The sequence below is a fragment of the Halichoeres trimaculatus genome, unplaced genomic scaffold, assembly GCF_033239565.1.
Source record: "Halichoeres trimaculatus isolate MK-OKI-2021-1 unplaced genomic scaffold, fHalTri1.1 fHalTri1_scaffold_2, whole genome shotgun sequence".
NCBI classification, from domain to species: domain Eukaryota; kingdom Metazoa; phylum Chordata; class Actinopteri; order Labriformes; family Labridae; genus Halichoeres; species Halichoeres trimaculatus.
In genome coordinates, this window is record NW_027437180.1 from 14,234,933 (window position 1) to 14,256,789 (window position 21,857).

The window sequence follows — 21,857 nt, forward strand, 5'->3', positions numbered from 1 at the left end:
TATCAAAGTTAGTGCTTTTCTTCTGGGAGCCAGTGCAGTGTATCTAACAGGACATGATTGTAGGAGGCCACTGACAGTGAAATAGTGGTTAATATTTCATGATAAACATAGAACAAAAATGTAATGAATGAATGTAAACAAAATCTTCTTGGTCACATATGTTTTCCTTCACTCCTCCATCCCTTGGTGCCACAGGGAAGATACAGATTTTCCGTCAGAGACGTCTCCAGGCCTCATGGATCTCCACCAGGGTTTTTTTTTGTTTTTTCCAAGGCACACACACTCAGTTCTGTGCAGAAGCTTTTGAGGCAACAAAGAGATCAACAAAGCACCACCCACTGCTCCTGATATTGATTACTGCTGTCACCTCGGTGTTATGAATGAAAAGCCACTGCACATAGAGATACCTTAATGCTATCATCTCACCAGCCACAGAGGGATAGAGATGGGGAGAGAAAGGTGCACAAACAGATATGAGTCTGTTTTTCCAGTCAGCAGTCCCATGGTCAAGAAAACAGCTTGACATTTAAACAAGTGTTTACCTGTGGTGGGTTTGAAATGATTAATGAGTAGTCCATCGGACATCTTGACAAAAATAGAATTCAAACTCATTAGGTTAAAAACAAAAAAAAGTATTACAGGCAGTATGCAGTTTGAATACCAAAACATTTCATCTGAGCGTCAGAGCTGGATCTGCTAAATCAGTTGGGGAGCTTTTGAGAAAGTGCAGAAATGTTAGACACAAATATGAGTCTGGGCTGGATCTCCAAACATATTCTTGGCTCTAAGACACACATCTGTTCCAAAGTGATGGTTTGGAGAGTTTTGCTGCTTGTGGCAAATCATGTTTGGGATTCTGCATACCTGCCCACGGATCTGCTGCAGGAGTTTAACGGGGTCACTGGGGCTGTCTGGAGAACACTGCATGATGAAACCAGCAGCAGCCCTTTGCTCACCTCTGGTGTCAGGTGTCAGCGCAGTCTGAACACCGCCAAACAATACACTGGAAAACAGGCAGCCTCAGGTGCCAAGCAGAGACTGATGACCTGATCATAACTGAGTTTTTAAAAAAAGATAAAGCAAAGAATACTGCTGAATCATAAAGTCCTTTTGACTTTCAGTTATGTATTTTTCGTCCAGCAAAGCTTTTGGCATAAATCTGTCCTTTAAACAATGTATGAACACATAGGCTCCTATCCAAAGACTATTAAAGATGATTTTTAAAGAAAATAGCAAGACTGAATTAAGATGTACAGAACTTATAATCAGCCAGAAAACAGGAACAAATACCCCAGATACATGTCCAGAGCTGCACAGGATAAGTCCTCTCTAAAGCATGACAGTGAAGCCACAAGTTGTGTGATAAAACTCCATCTTCTTCCAAGCCTGGAAAACATACTATAAATCATGCTGTGCATATTGAACGAATACACTTCCAGACTCTGAGTCATCGAAAAATTTGAGGAGGGAAAGAAATCTTCGTACCTCATTGGTTCCTGTTTCTTGCTTCAACCCAAAACTAACCAGTGAAAAAATATCAAACTCCTGTTCAAGGAAAGAACTTATATAAGAGGTCCTAAACTCTCAGGTGTTTTCCATCTTCTGATAGAAAGCAGGTAGACTCACAGACCTTTTCAGCTGAGGACATTTTGACCTGTCATGGCGGGACATGCTACGTCAGTTTGTGCAGTGCAAAAACAAACTCGTTTTTTTTTGGCTGCTCTGTTTTCCCTGCATGACTTTCCTGACTCCAGTTAGTAAAAACAAACCAGTTTGTTTTGGTACTTAAACCTAACAAAACTGTCTTTTTTGTTTCAGTATATCGAACATTTACAGTCTGGTTCAGACTAGACACAGATACAAGGTCATTATGTTAAGCTTAAAGATATCTCAGCCAATTTCATTCCATAAATCCCTGAATATACATACCTTTCAGACTCAATACATCATATACAATGCTGGTATTAATACCTTGTTTAGCTGTCATGAATTAGGAAATTATCTGAAAAGACTATGTTCTTGTTAGTGTCTATGGAAGTATTAAGGTCTATGGGGGTCACTTACAGAAGAAAGCAAAGGATTTTTGGTTGCCACTTGAACATGAGTGGTCTACCCAGGTCTTTGATAATTCATTATCCAGTTTTCTGGAGACTGCTGGGACTCATATACTCTCACAGGCCACTTTATGAGGTTGACCTTGTTAGGTCCAGGTCAGGCTCTTTTTGCCTTCAGAGCTGCCATAATTCCTGCTACCATACATTCAACTGAAGACACTCCTCAGAGATTTTGCTCCAAACTGAATTCTACTGATTGAAACTTAAAAACAACAACAGGAAACACACACACTAGAATCTGACTAACATCTGAATATGACTAAGACTGAAACTAAACTCAAACCTCAGGTTAAACGTAACATGATAAACTTTTGTCTAATGTTGTTTTTTAGACCTGTTTCTTTGGAACAGCATTCTGCTGTAGGCTAAAATAATTTCCTGTTTGAATCATAGACAATCAGCCTCAGGAGAATTCTCATTTTAAGTGACAGTTTCTGTCAACTTGCTTGCATTCATGTTTTCTGTTTTCTCTATTAGTCTTTTTTGTTGTCTCTTGTCCCTGACTTACAGATATACACTCAGTGACTACTTGAAGGGTTCACCCTCAAGTAAAGGGTTGGCCCCCCTTTTGCCTTTTGAGCAGGCTTTGTACTTGGTGGCTTAGGTACAACAAGGTACTGGAAACATTCCTCAGAGAGTTTGGTCCATATTGACATGATAGCATCACACAGTTGCTGCAGATTTGTCGGCTGAACATCCATGATGAGAATCTCCCGTTCCACCACATCTCAAAGGTGCTCTATTGGATTGAGATCTGGGGACTGTGGAGGACATTTGAGTACAGGGAACTCATTGTCATGTTGAATAAACCAGTCTGAGATGATTCCAGCTTTATGACATGGAGCGTTATCCTGCTGGAAGTAGCCATCAGAAGATGGGTACACTGTGCTCATAAAGGGATGGACATGGTCAGCAACAACACTCAGGTAGGCTGTGGACTTTAAACCATGCTCAGTTGGCACTAAGGGGCCCAAAGTGTGCAAAGGAAATATCCCCCACACTATTACACCACCAGCAGCCTGAACCGTTGATACCAGGCAGGATGGATCCATGCTTTCATGTTGTTGACGCCAAATTCTGACCCTACCATCTGAATGTGGAGCAGAAATCCAGACTCATCAGACCAGGCAACGTTCGTCCAATCTTCTATTGTCCAGTTTTTTGTGAGCTTGTGTGAATTGTAGCCTCAGTTTCCTGTTCTTAGCTGACAGGAGGGCATCTGCTTCAAGCTTGGGCGTGTTGTGCGTTCAGAGATCTACTTCTGCAGACCTTGGTCATGACGAGTGGTCATTTGAGTTACTTTTGTGTTTCTACCATTATGTCCCTGAGAACTGTTGCTCATTGGATATTTTCTCTTTTCAGGACCATTCTCTGTAAACTCTAGAGATGGTTGTGTGTAGAAATTACAGAAGATCAGCAGTTTCTGAAATACTTAGACCAACAACCATGCCACGTTCAAAGCCTCTTAAATCACCATGCATTCATTCTGGTGCTCATTTTGAACTTTAGCAGATCGTCTTCACTGTGTCTGCATGCCATTGAATTGCTGTCATGTGATTGGCTGATTAGATATTTGCATTAACAAGAGGGTTGAACAGGTCCACCTAACTAAGAGGCCAGTGATTGTATATGGTACTTTTTCAAAGCTCAATATATTTTTGCACATGAATAACAGCATTGAATCATAGGAAGAGGTTGTTTTTTTTTTATTTAACCTGTATGGAAACACAAACAGTCGACTCCAGTCAAAGCACCCAAACATATCATATCATGCTTCAGCGCCTTCACAAACTGCTTTGTGTGTCTGTTGTGTCTGTGATTACAATCAGCTGTGAGAGCAAGTGACCCCACTCAGGGTTGGTCAGGTGGAATAATTCACTCTATCTGTATGCCACAGGGCTAGCAAACCAGCAGACATAATATTTATCTATCATGGGCAGGGAGCAAATTGAAACACTGATGTCAGTTTCAGTGAGACACTTCTGCTGTCAAACAAATCTCAGTCAGATCTCCCCTGTAATCATTCATGTCAGTTAACACTTTTTTAATTACTCACCATCTTTCGAGGGAGACTATCTGAAAAACTGGTTTGAGAAGATCTTCCAGAGTTTATTTGAACATTTTTATCCTGGCTGAGTGATTCCCTCTCCATCCCTGAGCACTGAGGTTAGAGAGTCCATACAAGCAGAGATTAATGACCCCACTGTTGACAAAATGATAGCTTTAGCCCTGGATAGAGGAGGAAATTGTATCAGTAGCCACAAACTGAACATTACTCACACACTGAGGATGTAAAAAAGGGGAGATTTAAACGAAACAAAGGAAACACTTTTAGGCCTGTGATGGCGAGTTGGGCATCAATTAATGTGTGGACAGAGAAACTTCATATGTGTAAACATGAGGGAAACTGAGAGGGGCTGGAGAAATCCATGTGATACAGCAAGAAATGATATGAAATTTAAAAAAAAAGAAAATAACAAGAATGAAATGTTGACATTGATTTTTTAGACCATGTAAGTTTAAATCATAGCATTGATATTTAACAGTAGCTATTGTATATATAGGGAAGTTTTTTCCACCATACAAACTTGTTTAATCTGTTTTGATGCTGACCATGCCTTTTGCAAACACTGGACACCAACAGTATATCTGTGTGAGTCTGGTGACCCAAACAGCGTATACTGCCAACCATAAAGTACAAGGTCCAGATCAGTCTTGCCGAGGAACAGTTACAAGATCCCAAAACTGTCACTTGGTTCAAAATTTATCGGATAGACAGAACTTGTGTGTGTGTGTGTGTGTGTGTGTGTGTGTGTGTGTGTGTGTGTGTGTGTGTGCAAGAAGAAGCACCTCAAGCTATCTAAGGCCTTGTCCACACATAGCCTGGTATTTTCAAAAACGAATGTCCCCCTCTTGTTTGTTTTGAAAAATACTTTCGTCCACAAGCAGTGGGTAAATCTGCAGGTGAGTGCGGCTCCAAACACACCGTGTTTTCCTGACGTAAAACCCGTGCCAGCCAATCAGAATGAGCCAAGCTGTGACGTTTGAGAACCGAAAACTCTGTTTACTGGCGTCCACACAAAACCATGAAACCGGAGTTTTCCAAAATCTTCACTTTGGCCAAAGTTTTAAGAACAAAACGTTTTTAGTGACGTAAAGTTGCAGGTTCCAGTGGACGACAGGCCTTAAGGTATGACAAATATACGCGGTTTCCCAAATACTCGTTTATGCGTGGACATGGCCTCAGACTGCTGCTGTTTAAAGTGTCTCCAATGCACATTTACATTTCTACGCTGACGACACTGTGGTGTCCAACTCAGCGTCCACTTCAGTCCTTGCTTTAATACTTTTCCACAAATTTTTTTTAACTTAAACTCTTTCTAAATACTCAAAAAACTTGACTTCTTTTTTTTCTGTAAAGTCTAAACATCCATATCTGCCCTTTTTTTTCACCTCTGAAGTTGCTCAGATTGAGAATCTTGAAGCACAAACGTCAGGCTGCCACTTGGGGCTGGCAGTGTTGTACTTGATGTACTAGCGATTTTGTAAAATGACCTGTTTCATTCTGATTAAGTGGGCAGACAGACTTTAAAAACTCAAAATAAGTACAAGTCCATCTACCAATTCATTTGTACTATTTAATTTATTGATAAATGCTGAGGAAATAAAGTCTCAGTCAAATGTTTACTCTGAGCATCTTATGAGCTCAGTGGCCACTTTGGACGTGTAGATTGTTTATCATACCCAAATATTTGTCTTGCTCTTGGTTTGAAAAAACACAACAAACATTTCACATATCCTACACGGGACGGCATGTTGTCTAAGTGTTTAAAAAATAGACATGTAAAAAGTCCTGCGAATTGATCAGCAGATTTATCTCAAGTAAAAAAACAAGACTGGACTCAGTGAGTACATTTCTGTTGTTTATTTTATTCAACAGAGACATCTACAGTTGGAAAAAAAGAGTATGCTTCCCTTTACAGTGACAGCATATTGTTCAAAAATAATTTCATGTGAAAAACATTTTTATGTGTCCTGGTTCATGGTTAAAAAAGTGACTTCACTGAAGATAAACCCATCTTCTCAGCGAGACCAGTCAGTAGAAAAACACTGATCTGTATTCTTCTCCAGGAAATCTCTGTCTTCACATATTAAAAAAATAAATACACTGCTGTCAGGAGTAGTAAAGCACGGCTCGTCAAAATGAGAGTTAAATCATTTTGAAAAACATTAAGCGACCAGTACTGTGACCTGTTGTTGCTGGTGGATTTTACCTGAGTGAATCAAAGCTCACAGCTTTTTTGCATGACTCCTGATTGCCCTCTTCAGGACACAAATAAAACTAGTGGTTATTTTTGTTCGTCTGAAAACATGACACTCAACACAGACACAATGATAACACATCTTCCAGAGTCTGCAGAACAGACTGGGTTTGTGGACTAGACAGCGACTGGGTGGACAAGCGCTGGAGCTGCGACCGGTGCAGCAGGAGGAGATGCTTTGCCTTTGTATCCCAGAGACAGGATGTGCTCCTGCAGGTGAGTGATCCACTGCTCTTGAACAGACAGGGGTCCATGAAACACTTTTTCACAGAACCTAAACATCAGAAAGAAAAGTAGAGTGTTACTTTTGAAGCTTTCCTGTTATTGATCCACTGAGGTCTGAGCTAAGAAGTAAGAAAGAGGACCATTAGGTTTGGGTCAGGAATGGACTGTGTTCACTTATTGCACCAAGAACTGTTCATTCTTTGTCAATACTACTTCTCAATCATAATGTCCCGTTTAAAAAAAGCACATTCACATTATCACATAATAATTAAATCACATTAATTATTTTAAAGCTGAAAATAAATACCCAAAAAGTGCTACAGCTCTGTCATTTACTCAGACTTTGCATTTTAATGTGACTAAAATGAGATTCAACATCCACACTGACTGTTGTGCAAAGCTGTGCTGTGCTCTCAACCTGATGATACTAAAGTCAGTCCACATGACATGAAATGATACATGCTGACATAAGATATAAAATGATATATGATATGAGACAAGATGATACAAAAGGTTATATGGTTTGATATATGAGTTGAGATGAGTTGAAATGAGATATGGTTTGATATAAGAGATGAAATAACAGGATATATGGTGAGATACGAGATGAAATGGTTTTTGATATTTTATACAATGTAAAATAAGAAGTAAATGAAGATTAGATAATATTATATACCATGAGATAATATAAAATGAGATTATACATGCTGATAATATATGCTGTGATATTGGATGAGATACGTTGTTAAATGTTGTGATATTTGAGATGAGATGAGATGAGATGAGATGAGATGAGATGAGATGAGATGAGATAGTGTGATGTATGATATAAGATTACAGATGGTGTGGTATGACATCAGATGAGATAAATTAAGATAAGCTTATATAAAATGAGCAGATATTGGCTATTATTGTATATAATATTACATGAGATGAGTAATGAGATGAACTGTACAGTTTTTGTGGAAACCAGGAGCGAGCTGGTCAAAAACACACTAATACTGGTGTGTAATATGTACGCACAGAGAATGAGTTACAGTTTAAAGAAATAAAGATGCATTATTAGTAGAGATGTATTAAAGGTACTTAGTTGTCTTATTCAGTAAAAATTTGAGAGAGACAACCCTTGTAAATTCCCAAACACACCCAATCTTGGCAAAAGATAAAACACTTTATCAAATGCCTTGTCAGTGTTTGCGAATGTGGTGAGGCTTTTTTCAGGCTGTGTTACATAGAAAAAGACATTCAGTATTTGACTCCAGATGATTGCACAGATCTCTCCAAGAATACTGAAAACATGATTTGTCATGTTTGTAACGCCATAGATGGACTGACCTGCACTTGAGGGAGTAGACTTTCCCCACCAGTTTGACCAGCGGCGTTAGCGGGGGCTTTGGCAGCATAGCAGGAATGCTACCTGTTCGTGGTGGCTGCTGGGAATTTCCGTCCTGATTCTCTGCTTGTTTTCCATGTTTGGGCGGATGGACCCCTGAAAGTGTAAGAGTAATATGAAGAGTCAATAAGCACTCATCTGCAAACCTCAGAGCGCACTCTGGGCTCTTTACGAACACAGCCTGACCAGCTATTAATGTCCACACGGCGGTCCAGTGACACTTCCTGCAGCGGTGGCTGTGTTGCATGCTTATTTCAAGGTAATTAAGGCCATGTCCACACGTAGCCAAGTATCTGGGAAACCATATATTTCTTACGCCTGCCATCCACATGAAACCACAGCTTTGCGTCGCTGATAATTATGTTTTCTGAAAACTCCGGCCATGATGAGGTTTTTGCAAAACTCAAGGTTTTGTGTAGACGCCAGTAAACAGAGTTTTCGGTTCTCAAACGTCACAGCTGAATGACGAGGACTCATTCTGACTGGCTGGTATGGATTTTACGTCTGGGAAACACTGCCAAACATAGGTTAGGCATGCCTCGAGCTGCACTTATCGACGTATTTGCTCGTTGCATGTGGACAAAAGTATTTTTAAAAATGAATGATGTGGTGATATTTGTTTTCTGAAAATGCCCGGCTAAGTGTGGACACGGCCTAAAATGCTAACTCTCTTTTACTTCTTAAAAAATCTTAACAATTTGTCTTGTACTCAGCAGAAAAAAAGGCCCATGACTTTTTTAAATTACTTTCCATCATTCTTCCTGAAAAATTATATTTTCACTCCAAAAGAAAGCATCAAGCAGCCTAATCTGTATGTGTAGATAAAATATATCTCACCTCCTCTGGAGCGCACACTGGAATCACTGTGGGCTCCAAACGTCTGCGTGTGGCCCTGTGAGTGTCTGGATAAACTTGGGTCCTTTCTGTGATGATGGTGCTGAGCTCCAGCTTTCTGGTTTTCGGGCTCTGTGGACGTTGAGGTTGATGCAGAAGATTTCCCTGACTAATAAAACAAAAGGTTGAAGGTTAAGTTCAAAGAGAAGTTCATGTGTATCTGATTGGGAATTATTTTAAAGCAGCCCACCTTCTTGATATAAAGGTCTCCTGTTCGATAGCGTCGTGTTATTGCTGACACCTTGGCAGGATCTTTACGGATTAACTCATTCAGGAGCTCAATTGGTGAACTTGCTCCATCTGCCTTCCACTCTATGAGGCCCAGCTGTCGGAGGTGGGCCCTTGCATGACTGGCCAGGGCCTTGCGGTTTTCAAAATCAAACCCACAGAGCTCACAGGATGTATCTGACACAATAAAAGACAGTAGTTTTTTTTAAACCACAACCATTTTTTTTGTTATGAATAAAAAAATAAATGCCTCAAATCAATCTCTTCAAATGACAACCCAAGTATTCTTTCATTCATAAAACCAAACAATTCCTGATGGGTTTGTCTTGGCTACAGCGACAAAGGAAGCGTTTTCTCTGTGACTAATGATCTGTGTTAGTTCATTCATCAATTCTCTCTGAATTATCTGCCCTGTCAGTTGAGCTTCAGCTTTGTTCCAACTCAAGGTGTTGATTTTCAACAAAGCCACAAACAGTTTTTTGTTTTTACAGCTAGAAACTTTATCTGTTACCAAATCAAAGTTACACAACAGTAACATCTGTAAGCACCAGTAAAGCAGCTTGTGGTTGAGAAACATTTTACTGTTAACAAACACAAGTGTGATAAAACCTGAAAAAAAAACATGGCACTGAGGACAATATGATCAGCCTTAAGCCTCTTACCGGGGAGCGAGGAGCCAGGCTTGTCGGAGGAAGATTTCTCTTTCATGGAAAAATCAAGAGGTGACATACTGGGTTTGGAAGCTGCTTCTCCAATATGAGGGCTGCTCGGGGACTTTATGGAGCCTTGAGGGGTCCATGTTGCTTTCCCTTGTGACCCACCTAAAGAAGACTTCTTCTTTCCTCCTTCACCGTGCACCATGACGTCCTTCAGTAGATCAAGAGGTGAGGACTTGATTGACCAAGTGAGACCAAGCTGCCGCAGGTGGGCCCGGGCATGGCAGGACAGGGCTTTACGAGTATCGAACAGCTGGCCACAGTAATCGCACAGGACTGTAGGAGGGGATTGTGTATCTGAGGAGGCTGCTGCTGCTGCAGGGGACATTTAGAGAACACAGGTGAATGTTGATCACAGCATGAATCAAAAACTTTATCTACTTGAAGCAGAAAATATCTGGAACCATGCAACTGCTATTTAGCAATAAATAGTGCAGCTTTACCTGGAATTACAAGCTTTGGAGAGTCAACAGCAGGAAGAGATTTCTGCACTGGGGAGTTACTGCTGGTGCTGGTGCTGGATCCCTGGAGTTGAGGGGACACTTCTGTCTCCATAGGCTCAGGCTTAGGCTTTCTATGAAGGGGATCCACTGCAAGCCGAAAGCCTTTTTTCGCTTTGGGGGGTCTGTTAACAGGAGAATCAGAAGTGCTCTTGGCAGGACTCGGAGAAGGGGAAGACGAGGGTAATGAAACCTGTGATCCACTTGGTGCTGGGGACATGGCTGGGGCCAGAGCTGCAGATGAGCTGCTTGTTTTGCTTGTTTTGGGGGATTTAACAGTTTGAAGCATTCCACTGCTGACCAGCTCCTTGAGTGTGTCGATTGCAGAGCTTTTCCCCAACAGGTCAACCACTCCAACCTGCTTTAGGTGAAAGCGAGCATGGCAGGCCAAGCCTTTTCGATTCTCAAACTCCTCCCCACACAGGATACAGGTACAATCCTCTGGCACTCTAGGCCTCTTGCTGGCAGGGGATGCAGCTGGAGAGGACAGATTTGAAGGACGTTTAGTGGAGGACCTAGGAGGGCTGTCTGAGGTGGGCTCCTTTTGTTGCTCAACATTGATGGGCTTCAAGTCCCCCTCCTCCTCCATGATCTGGTACAGAAGGTCGATTGGGCTGCCCTTGACCTCACTGTCGGGAATTCCAATTTGGCGCAGATGGGCCCGAGCATGACTGGACAGTCCTTTGCGGGTTTCATACCAGCTACCACAGAGCTGGCACACATAGACCTCGTTGTTGGTGTCTAAGGAAAGAATGAGTAAAAAGCGTTCATTCACAAAGATAAAATATTCAATAAGCCTAAAAAATTCCTCCTGACAAGAATGGCTCTATAATCACAAATCTACTGAAGGAATTTAAGCTCTACCCTGAACATAAAGCTATTTCACATGTTTCTGTAAAACACCCATTCAGCATTCAGATATACCTAAGGTAATTGGAGCATCAGTTTCAAGCGGCGCCCAAAGTGGCTTGGTTGGGGTTTGGTGCTCTGATGATGATGATGAGCTGCTCTTTTCATGAGTTTTTGACTCCACCAGCCCAAGACCTAAGGGGGGTAAGGGGAAGAGAGAGGTGGAGGAAGGCTCTTTAGGTCTGGCTGGAGATCCCTAGGCTATATTTTGCAAAGTGGTTATTCTACCTCCTGCTTTAGAGTTGGCACTTCTGTCCTCTGGTACTGAAGGTGTCCTGGACTCCTGCTGGGTAGTTTTTTTCTCAGGGGTAGAGGTGTGTACGTTGAAATTGGGGAGGGCGCCATCTCTTTCCCGGATAAGCTGGTAAAGAAGGTCAATAGGAGCTCCGCTGCTCTCTGACAAAGTTACACCAAGTTGTCGCAGATGAAGACGAGCATGACTGGAGAGCCCTCGTCGTGTCTCAAAGTATGTCCCACAGACCTCACAGATGACAGGCTGAGGGTTTGCTGTTGTGAGGTTCAACTCATTATCAAACAAATGAAGCTCAGTGTGTCAAGAAAAATTACAACACTGAAGTTATTTTCTATCAGGCTACCGCAAGATGCATGTCATTACCTTATAAAGTCATTAATTACGTCAACTGGCTATACATACTAACAGAAATGCAAAAACCCTGTTTTTCCCTTATTATGAATTCATAACTGTTCATCTTGTACTGGGATTTATTTTCTGTCAGGTAACACGAAACCACAGATTATTGTTCACTGCTCAGCCTGGAGACAAATACAAATAATAAAATAGATGTTATTTTAAAAAATAAGTAAGTAGAAAAAAGAAATATAAAATCAAGTGCTTAACCATATTACTTTTTAATGTCGAATTATATTTATATATCTATTACCTGTAAACATGGTTTTGTTCTATTTTGGGGAATAAAAATACGTTTAGAATAAAATGTAGCAGCAATCTTAGTACAACATAACACTTTAATTTTATGATGACAGTCTCCCTCACCTTGTGAATCCATGGCTGAGTGTAATTATGTGGGACTCTTGATTGATGAGGAGGCAGTTCGTGTAGACCTGTTTGAGAGACAGACATATAATCCAGTTTTTCTATTTTGATTAAAAATAATAACAAATAAATAAATAAATAAATAAATAAATAAACATGTATGACACTGTTGTGGTAGTCACATCGTCAAACTAACTCTTCTTTGGAAAACAGAGTCAGGCAGTAAAACATATATATTTCTGAGGATGACAGCCAACCTTTAAAGCGTAAGAACTGTAAACTGACGTCCTTACAGAAAACACGCAAACGGCGGTAAAACTTAAAAATCTCTTACACTATAAATAATCAAGTCCCTAAACCCCGTTATGAACCTGGCGAAAAACAAACTAAACTGACTCTCTAAGTGTCCCAAATATCTTGATAAATTCAGGCTGTTAAAGGAGACTTCAGATACTCATGTACTCATGTAGCTCCCTTTGTTTTGCTCCGAGGGCATGCTAACATTAGCTTCATGCTAGCTTAAACTGCACTTTATCAGTCTTCACAACAACATCTCACATAGCACAATCTACGACTCAAGAGCACAATACGATTAATCGGCAAATACAAGTAACCATTTACCCAAAACGGTGAACAAGCTTCTGTTTCCAGCTATTTCAAACACACTGACATGCTAAGCGGAAGTACAACTACATTCGTTCCTGGTCCTGTTTTTTCAAAATAAAACACACAAGTTAACAGAAAAGAAGCGACATAGTTTAAAAAAAATCCTGTTTGGGTGAGGCTTTGGCCTAAAACTGTTGTTTTAAAAAGCTATCATATAAACAGCCATATGTAAGGAAACATATTTCTGAGTTGGGAATTCATGCCAGCAACCAACAAGGGGTGAACTTGCCCCCCCCCCCCCACTTAAAAAAAAAACCAAACAAACCTTTTTACCTTAATAAATTTTATAAATATGGTAAATTTGTGTTTGCTTGTTTATATTGTTTTACTACTTGTCTTTTGGTATTTATCTATTTAAGATTATTGTCAATGTATATGTTTATTTCCAGTGAATTCATGCCATGTCATTCTAAACTGATAGTTTGGTCCCAAAGCTGCTGTGTATGTAAGTTGTGGTTTCACTGGTGTCTCATATTTTGGAAAATAAAGAAATGGTTAAATTAGGATTTATAAAAATGAACTAGTATATCTAATGTTTCTGCACTATCAATTGAAATAAGGACATGACCCTTGCCAAAAGGGCATTTGTTTTTGAAAAAATGAATGGAGATCAGATCAGCTTTTTAACACCAATTATTCAAGACAACACCTTGCATGATGCAAAGTGACAAGGTAACGTGTTTATTTGTAGTAGCCTAATGCAGTGCTATTATTTGAAATATGACAACATGCAGAGTTTGTAAACTTTGGTTTTATCAGAGTTTAGTGTACAAAAGGAGAGCAGAATGTTTAGTGTTACTAGACGTGCCTGTAACATATGTTGGTGAATCCTGTGCTCATCTACAAAATCTGTTATCAAATAAAAGCTTAACCCACGTTTTAGCCTGTGCTCTATCACTCTCCTGTTAAGCTCTTTAATGCTTTTCTGTCCTTCTTCTTTTTGTCAGTACAGCTCCAGTGCCCATTACTACAAAAAAAAAAATCCAAGAAAACCTTTTTAAAAGGAAAACCACAGAACTCTTCTGTAGACTTTGCAGTGGATTGTCGAGGTCGCCCATCGGTAGTAGTTAGAAATAACCAAATTTGGCGCTGGTGATCTCTTAGGTACAGGCAAATATATACAGTGTTGCTGTTTGAAAACTACTCATGATTTCCTCAATGCATTGAACTCCAAAATTTGTAATTAAATAAGTTTTACTTTGAAGGAACTTATTTCACATCCGGGTTTCTCTGTTTGCCCCGCCTACTTCTTGCACGCAGCAGTCCCTTCTTTGAGTGCTCTCTCCTCTCCTGCCAGCAGCAGACAGCAGCCCTGCAAAGTTTCCCTCGGCTCTTCGCATAGACAGGTGAGTTATGCAAGCTGTGTTGCTGTCTGCTTATGTAAAACTATAAACAAAACATATTCTGCATGGTTCTTAAAGAGGATAAATCATTAAATCTGGAACTGGGAGAAACTAAAGAAATGGTAAACTACATAAACGTGAAGCTAACGTCAGGCTGGCCTGTCAGTGCGGGTCAATCGCTCCCTCCTTTCTTGGTACTTGGGCCTGTCTCTGGCTCTTTCTTTGTCCCTGGCTGCAGATTACAACACAGACTGGTCGCTGCTCCCTCGCTTTATTTAACCTTAGCTGCTTTTACTGCGCTCAGCTGTGAAGCGATGGGCAATAAAGCTGACCTTTGACTAAACAATCGTCTGCATGTCTATAGTTCTGTGAAGGCATGGAGACTCGAGATTTTGTCAGATAATGAATAAAAAGACGAACCAGGCCTTTACTTTGAAGTACACACGTTTCAAAGTACGACCTAACTTTAGTTATTGAGATATATTCAAGGTGCATCGTCTGCTTTAAAGGGACCGGCGTGATCAAATTATGATATAAGTAGTATTTTATGAAATCGAGCTGTTACATATAAGTAACTGCTATTTGTGTCAATGAATATGCGCAACCCCCTTATAAAACGTGTTTAAATGAAACAAGTACCCTGTTATTAGTGTGAGATTATCCGGGTTATGTAAGCCTTCTAACAGGCTATTGTTCCCCGCTGGCCCAACATGACTTGCATGTGACTTTATGTGGTTTGCCTAACTGCACATGCTTTGGAGCAGTGCACCCGTTACCACAGCGATGCAAAAACCTGGTCTCTTGTTAAGCCTGCAGCACTTATTTTAGACATTTTGACGGTATTTGATCTTTGGCACATGGTTCCTGGGGACTTTGATACCATTAGAGCCGGTGCATTAGGCCCCGCCCACCCCAGCTTATCTATGACGGTGTATGAGGTTTTGAAGTTTTCTGCACAATCTCTCCCACAGTCCTCCACCTCCTCCTCCACCATGTCTTCTGGAAACGCTAAGATTGGCAAACCTGCCCCAGACTTCACAGCCACAGCTGTAGTGGATGGACAGTTCAAGGACATCAAGCTGTCAAGTTACAGAGGTAACTGTGCTGTCGCTCATTGGAGTTTTACACCTCTTGGTGTATTGTTAATGTTTTTAACTTCATCATATGAACTCTTGACTACAATCACAATTTGAGTGAGTGGCTCCTTTCTGTGTCTTTCAGGAAAATATGTGGTCTTCTTTTTTTACCCCCTGGACTTCACGTTTGTATGCCCCACTGAGATCGTGGCTTTCAGCGACAGGGCAGAGGAGTTTCGCAGTATTGGCTGTGAGGTGATCGGCTGCTCCATAGACTCCCACTTCAGTCACTTGGCATGGTGAGGAAGGAAATCTTGACTTGAGTTATACCATAAATGTTATTGTATGCAGTTATAGCTTAACATAATAAAAGCATTAAAAGTGCTGTCAGCCAACACAAGGGTTAGGTAGAGTTCTTTTAAAAAGTTTTATGAGTCCACTTCAGCATTGATTAAGAGAGAAAGTTGCTCAGAGTTAGCAGTTGTCTGAATTGAAAGGACTTAGATGGGGATAACCTCTGATGACAGTTAAACAATACGGTTAATGAAGTGGGCGTGATCTGAAGCCACCCATCCGAACTTATCAGGTTATCTCTTTTCCAGCAGTTCTGCAAAGTTTTGATAAGTACAAATATGCTTAGAGGTAACACTTTATGGTTTTGTAATTCCTTGAAGAATGAGAGAATTTGGAAAACGGCTAACCTGAGTAGTTCATATTGCAACATTTTTTACTTAAAAGAAAAACTGAAAAGATGCTTTAAGAAAATAGTCTGAAAAAATGCAATACCCCCCCCCCCCCCCCCCCCCTGCCATAACCCCAACCAAGTCCTCTTCCTCATAGTGAAACATTACAAATAGAAAGATTAAAAAAAACTGTAAGTAAAAGAAAATAAAGAGCCTTGAATACTTACATAAGAGTACATGCACATAAGCACAACAGTGTAACTGATGTTAAAATTATCTAACAGGTCCATACTCATACTCCTGTCTACATTGTAAACACTGTGGGGGCTTGGTAACAAAAAGAAAAAAATAAGTAGATCCAGGCACCAACACACCAGCAGCAACCTTAAATCCATCTCTACATTTCTCATCCGTTGGCACATGGAACCCTGAGTACTTCTTTAAGGGCTTAAATCCTGAATAAGACCTCATTAGACCTCATCCACGTGCCATATTTGCAAAAAGATTTATTGAGAAGTTGGATCAATATATGTTATATGTTTTTTTTATGTGAATACAGATAAATCTGTCCATTATTGTTAATTATCCATTTAAGCTGTTATACTCCGTAAAAATATTTTTATCTGTTAAGAAGAATTTGAAAGTTTCTTACTTCGTCTGAGTAGCCAATGATCAGTCAAACAACAAATATACCATATTTTTGTCTTCTTTTTGGCCTCCTAAAAGTCTCCAGGTGAAGTGCCAGACATAAATGTGAATTACACTTTCTTACTGACTGACAACACAATTTGTGGGGGGGGTTCAATCCCAGGTTCCCTTGTCAGCATGCTACAGTGTCTCTGGATCCTTGATCCTAAAACTGCCCCCCTGTAGCTGTGCCAGCAGTGTGGAACCTGCCCCACTGTGCCAGCGGGTGCTTTAGATAGCAGCCTCTGCCACCAGTGTATGAATGTGGTGTGAACAGGTGAATGTCACGGTATGTAGAAAATGCTATGAGAGGTCAAAGTGCGTTAACTTCTGTCCAAATATTTAACCTTGCAGGATCAACACACCAAGGAAGCAAGGAGGTCTGGGTCCCATGAAGATCCCCCTGGTGGCTGACCTGACAAAGACAATCTCTGCAGACTATGGTGTGCTGAAGGAGGATGACGGCATTGCATACAGGTTAGACAGGATGCTTATGTCATTCTGGAGAAAATGACAGATAAGGAACTTCTGCCTGCTGCGACATGATCAAAGTGTTGTACCAACCATTATCACCTCTGTGACATTTAAACAAGCAGTAGAAGAACAGAGACAATGTCCCAGAACAGTTTGTTGATTGAGAAAATGAAGATTTGCACCTTGTAACTGAATCTGTGCCTCCTCAGGGGTCTGTTTGTGATTGACGATAAGGGCATCTTGAGGCAGATCACCATCAATGACTTGCCTGTGGGCCGCTCCGTGGATGAGACTCTGCGCCTGGTCCAGGCCTTCCAGCACACCGACAAATACGGAGAGGGTAAAATCTCTTTACTAATACAAACAAGGGCTTGTTCTTTGTCCTCCTTCTGAAAACCTTTTTGTAATTATTTTTGCTTAATGGCAAAAAGGCTTTAATGACAAAAAAACAGAACTAGAAGTAATACCTCTGGTAACTCTTGTTATTTTGTTTTGTTTTTGCAGTTTGTATTTTTCCCTTTTCTGTTTACCATAATTTCCTGTTTGTCCTGGTTGAGATGTTAAGTTATGACTATTTGCTAAGCAGTAAATTTGGATTACTGTTCCTCCTGTTCATGAGAGATGGGCAGGATGGTTATCACACAGAGCTGTGGCTTTCAAGTACTTTTTATTCAATATTTTTGTCATTTTTTGCATTTGAATTTCATTTCATATCTCAAAGTGAGCTTTCTAACAGCTGTAAACTCACTCCGGAAGGTTTAGTAAGTTTGTGGTTGGACTTGAGTTATTAGTTTAGCCCTCAGGGTATTTACACATGCACCTTGTCCTCAGGATATGCAAAGTTCAACGTCTAACATTCAATGTCTGATAATAAACTTTGTTCTTTTGCCCTCTTTACTCAGTCTGCCCTGCTGGCTGGAAACCAGGAAGTGACACCATCGTCCCGGATGTTGACAAAAGCAAAGAGTTCTTCTCAAAGCAGTAAATGTGAAGATCTGCTAGCTGACTTCCTAACCATAGCACTTGCCTACCTACCAGAGGTGTCCCTATGAAGCAGTATCTCATGGCGTCCAAGTATTGTCTGAGATTGTTAGATGAAACCTTTGATCAAGTTCCTTATCTTTGTATGTCTAATGTACAAGTGATGGGGCAACCTCGTAGTCTCAAGCACTGAAAGCCTTGTGTTGTTCCTTTTTTCAGAAAAAACGTTTGGTTTTGTTTTCTTTGCTGTCAATCATTTGCTACCATCTTTATTAAAACAGTGGGAAAATATTGACTGTGTTTGTGAAAGTTAGTTTTGATGTGTTTGTCAAAGTATTTAATGAGTAATTACATTAATGGCCTCATGGTGGTGCAATTGATCTTCCTGAGTTCTGCTTACTAAGTGAAGTATTAACACTCAACATTTTGTGAAACTTTGTCTCACTTCTGGGCCGTGTGCCCAGCAGAGGATCTGAATTGTGACAAAGCTGTGAAGTCTTGGTTAATCCTGGATATTTTGTGACGATTGACTCAGCATAGGATAGAAAAACCTGGCACAACTAACAGGAAACAGGAATTAGGAAAGATTTAGTTGTTGTGAAAATTAACATAGGCCTGAATTAATAAAGTAAAGGTACAATTTACTCTCTGAGGTGTGCAGTAATCCAAATTGACCTTTAGTTTTACAGATTCTTTTTAGAAAGATTACAGCTTGACAATACGCTCTGAAATGTTAGATAACATAAGAACTAAACTACATGTTATTTTACTTATGGTCCCTATGATAATGTTAATTCTATCTTCGTACTGAATAACTCTGATTAGACTTTATAGTCTATAAAACACATTGAGTGATTGTTTTTAATTTAAAAAAGGCTCTCTTCATTTAACTTCTAACCCCCCCTAGTCATTTCTAGCTGACCATAGGTCTTATTTTTTCAGAGGAGCTCCTGCTCATCATGGTCATGGTCTTTTGTGTGTTTATCTGGAACTTGTCTCAACCACCTTTTTTTTCTTCTAAAGAACTGTTCTCACGACTTGTTTTGGGAAATTGAAAGAAGAACGGGGAAATTCCCCAAACTAGAATAAACCACTCATTGACAAATCACACTTCTAAACACACACACACACACACACACACACACACACACACACACACACACACACACACACACACACACACACACACACACACACACACACACACTGCGGTGAGATTGGTAGAAGACGCGGCTCTACTGACGGACAGTGTAGGAGGGGGTTCCCGGAAACCTTTTCGTGATGTGACGTTTGCTAGCAAAGTTGACCATATATGGACTGACGTATTTACGTCAATAGAGAAACAATCCTACGCTGGGACGTCTCAAACGTCAAACGACTCCCGTGGCGAAGTGAAGTGATGACTTCAGTGTGGTTATATTAACCAGGTTTAGTGTGAAAAATCCCAATGAGGTGATCTGGTGCTCTTAACCTCAATAAAAACAACATCACATCAATCTTTGTACATGAATTCATTTACTTAAATATATACTGTACAAGTAAAAAAAGACAGGCTCAACCTGAGAAACGCAAATAACTTACACATTAATACAACACAAAAAGCAATTTAAGTAAAATGTAAACAGGCAATGCCAAGAGGACCATTTTAAAAACGTGTTCAAAAATGCCCAAAGTGTTTTATGTTGTATGATTTCTGCATCGGCTTTAGATCAGTTCATCAGCCCCAAAAACCATTATGATCCAGTTCTTTTAGAGAGTCATTGCTCATGGAGTCAGTGCAGTTATTGTCCAGTGTTTCAAAAGTGCTTTGTATTTCAGTAAGACTTCACTTTGGGCGCTAACATGAGCTGGCAGCCACTGCTCACGTGTGTCATAACTTTCTGTTTGAGCTGGGCCACCTGCTCTCTCAGGACAGAGGCTGTGCTCGACAGTCCGGCGTTATCTGTTTTCAGGACCTTTACCTTGTCCTCCAGGCGAGCGATGCGCTCCAATTTACGCCTCCGACACTTTGAGGCTGCGAGCCGGTTCCTCAGACGCTTGCGCTCAGCTTTGATCCGCTCCTGATTCTCCATGTCGATGGGAGACATTGGTGGAGAGCCGCTGTCGCTGCTCGTCATGTCGGGGACTGTCTGGGGCTCCTCTTTCAACCCGCTGAACCTCTGCGAGTGGATGCCCGCACCTGCCAGAGAGTGCTGGAAATGGTGAGATCCGTGCGCAACGGCCTGGGGGTGCGGGTGGTACTGGTGGTGCGGCAGGTAGCTGATGGTGGTGGAGGGGTAGCTGGCTCCAGATGACAGGCTGGGGTTCGTTGTGCAACTGTTGAGGGTTGTGTATTCTAGGGGTTCTTGTTGCATGGCTGGGCCGAACACCGTGGCCGTAGCCGAGCAGGAAACCCCGCCGGTGCCGATGGCCACGTTTGGAGGCGCCATCTGGTTCATCTTGTGCAGGTCGTCCAACGCTTTCACAAAACCGTCAGCAAAGCCCTCCTGCTCCTCCGTGATCCCGCGGTTGTACAGGTAATGGCCAGGTGTGGGTGTTGTAGTGATGACCCCGTTACTGTTTTGGATGATCAGGCGCTCTAGTTCAGGAGAGGCGAGCTTCAATGAGCCCACGTCCGCTGTCCCCGCAGAATAGAAATCACTTTCGGCGCGCAGGTGCTGCGACTTGAAGTTAGAGTTCCGGTATGAATCGGAGAAGTTCAAGTTCATATTCTGCTTTAGCAGCTTGTAGTCTGGCAGTGCTGCGCCTGGGTGGCCATAAGCAGAGAGAAACGAGTCGTCATAAAAAGGCTGTTCCATTATTGTGGACATATTTCAAATCACACAGTCAAATATTAAAGTGCGCTGTAAAGATGCTGCTTGGACACTAAGGCGTCAGTGTCCCAAATGATTGAAGCTCCGGCACAGAGTCCCGCTGTAGCCTAATATTATACTGAAGCTCAAATCTATCAAAAAAAAAAAAAAAAAGGCAGAGCAAAACTTCCAAAATAGTGGAACTGTACTGTACCAAGTCGTCGATTTGTACCTTTAGTTGGATTCAAAGCGGAGTCCAGTGACTAATGCAGATGTTTTCATTTCACTCCTGTTTCTGTGTGCTTTGAAAGTGGATCCACTCGTGTTTCTTGAGAAATGACAGGCGGCCGGAGTGCTGCATTTAAGTATGCGGGCTTCATGGGCACTACAACCAGACAGCTGATTGGCTGTTTCCTCCGTGTTCCCCGCCTCCGGGATGTCAGAAAGTTGATGACGTTGTTGCCAGGAACAAGGACTGTAAACAACAAGACGCAGCCTACTGCTCAAGGAAAACTTCACCCAGGTACAACACAGGCGGGTCTAAGTCACAGACAGACCTTATATCAAGAAAGCTGACGGAGCAGCCTGAACCTGTTTCTCACTTTAGACCAACGAGTCCTCCCGAACCGCACCAGGACACCTGGCACTCCAAAGACACTTTGACTCTCATTTTACTCAAAAGTCCCATCGGTTATATAGTCTGGTGCTTAGTCATGCGATCCAAGCTGATATGGGCCAGTCCATATTTGGGTATCCTGGCAAACCAGTTCCTCCTTAGCAGGAGCGGGAAGCCAATCCCATCCTGGCACTCTTCCAGCTCTCCGGGATGTGGGAGGAGG

At 41.3% G+C, this 21,857-nt stretch overlaps 3 protein-coding genes across 5 annotated transcripts; 1 reads left to right on the forward strand and 2 right to left on the reverse strand.

The window, feature by feature from the left end:
* Positions 1–6,046: 6,046 nt before the first annotated feature.
* On the reverse strand, positions 6,047–13,014 carry LOC141799808 (protein Wiz-like). 2 transcript variants are annotated; one of them, XM_074682180.1, is made up of 10 exons: positions 12,938–13,014; positions 12,317–12,384; positions 11,530–11,808; positions 11,317–11,436; positions 10,336–11,133; positions 9,839–10,207; positions 9,139–9,353; positions 8,892–9,057; positions 7,997–8,150; positions 6,047–6,710 (listed from the first exon to the last, which is right to left on the reverse strand). In XM_074682180.1, the coding sequence occupies exons 2-10, from the start codon at positions 12,327–12,329 to the stop codon at positions 6,554–6,556; spliced, it is 2,271 nt and encodes a 756-aa protein (XP_074538281.1). In that variant the 5' UTR covers positions 12,330–12,384; positions 12,938–13,014; the 3' UTR covers positions 6,047–6,553. The 2 variants fall into 2 exon arrangements, with proteins under 2 accessions (XP_074538281.1, XP_074538288.1); XM_074682187.1 differs by lacking the exon at positions 12,938–13,014 and adding an exon at positions 12,574–12,928.
* Positions 13,015–14,195: 1,181 nt separating this feature from the next.
* prdx2 (peroxiredoxin 2) lies at positions 14,196–18,517 on the forward strand. Its single transcript, XM_074661787.1, has 6 exons — positions 14,196–14,328; positions 15,297–15,420; positions 15,547–15,700; positions 17,126–17,248; positions 17,455–17,585; positions 18,148–18,517. Exons 2-6 carry the CDS (start codon positions 15,318–15,320, stop codon positions 18,228–18,230), a joined length of 594 nt encoding a protein of 197 aa, XP_074517888.1. The 5' UTR covers positions 14,196–14,328; positions 15,297–15,317; the 3' UTR covers positions 18,231–18,517.
* Positions 18,518–19,722: 1,205 nt separating this feature from the next.
* LOC141805433 (transcription factor JunB-like) lies at positions 19,723–21,635 on the reverse strand. 2 transcript variants are annotated; one of them, XM_074690510.1, is made up of 2 exons: positions 21,251–21,633; positions 19,723–20,972 (listed from the first exon to the last, which is right to left on the reverse strand). In XM_074690510.1, exon 2 carries the CDS (start codon positions 20,932–20,934, stop codon positions 20,041–20,043), a length of 894 nt encoding a protein of 297 aa, XP_074546611.1. In that variant the 5' UTR covers positions 20,935–20,972; positions 21,251–21,633; the 3' UTR covers positions 19,723–20,040. The 2 variants fall into 2 exon arrangements, with proteins under 2 accessions (XP_074546611.1, XP_074546603.1); XM_074690502.1 differs by having other exon boundaries at positions 19,723–21,635.
* Positions 21,636–21,857: the final 222 nt, after the last annotated feature.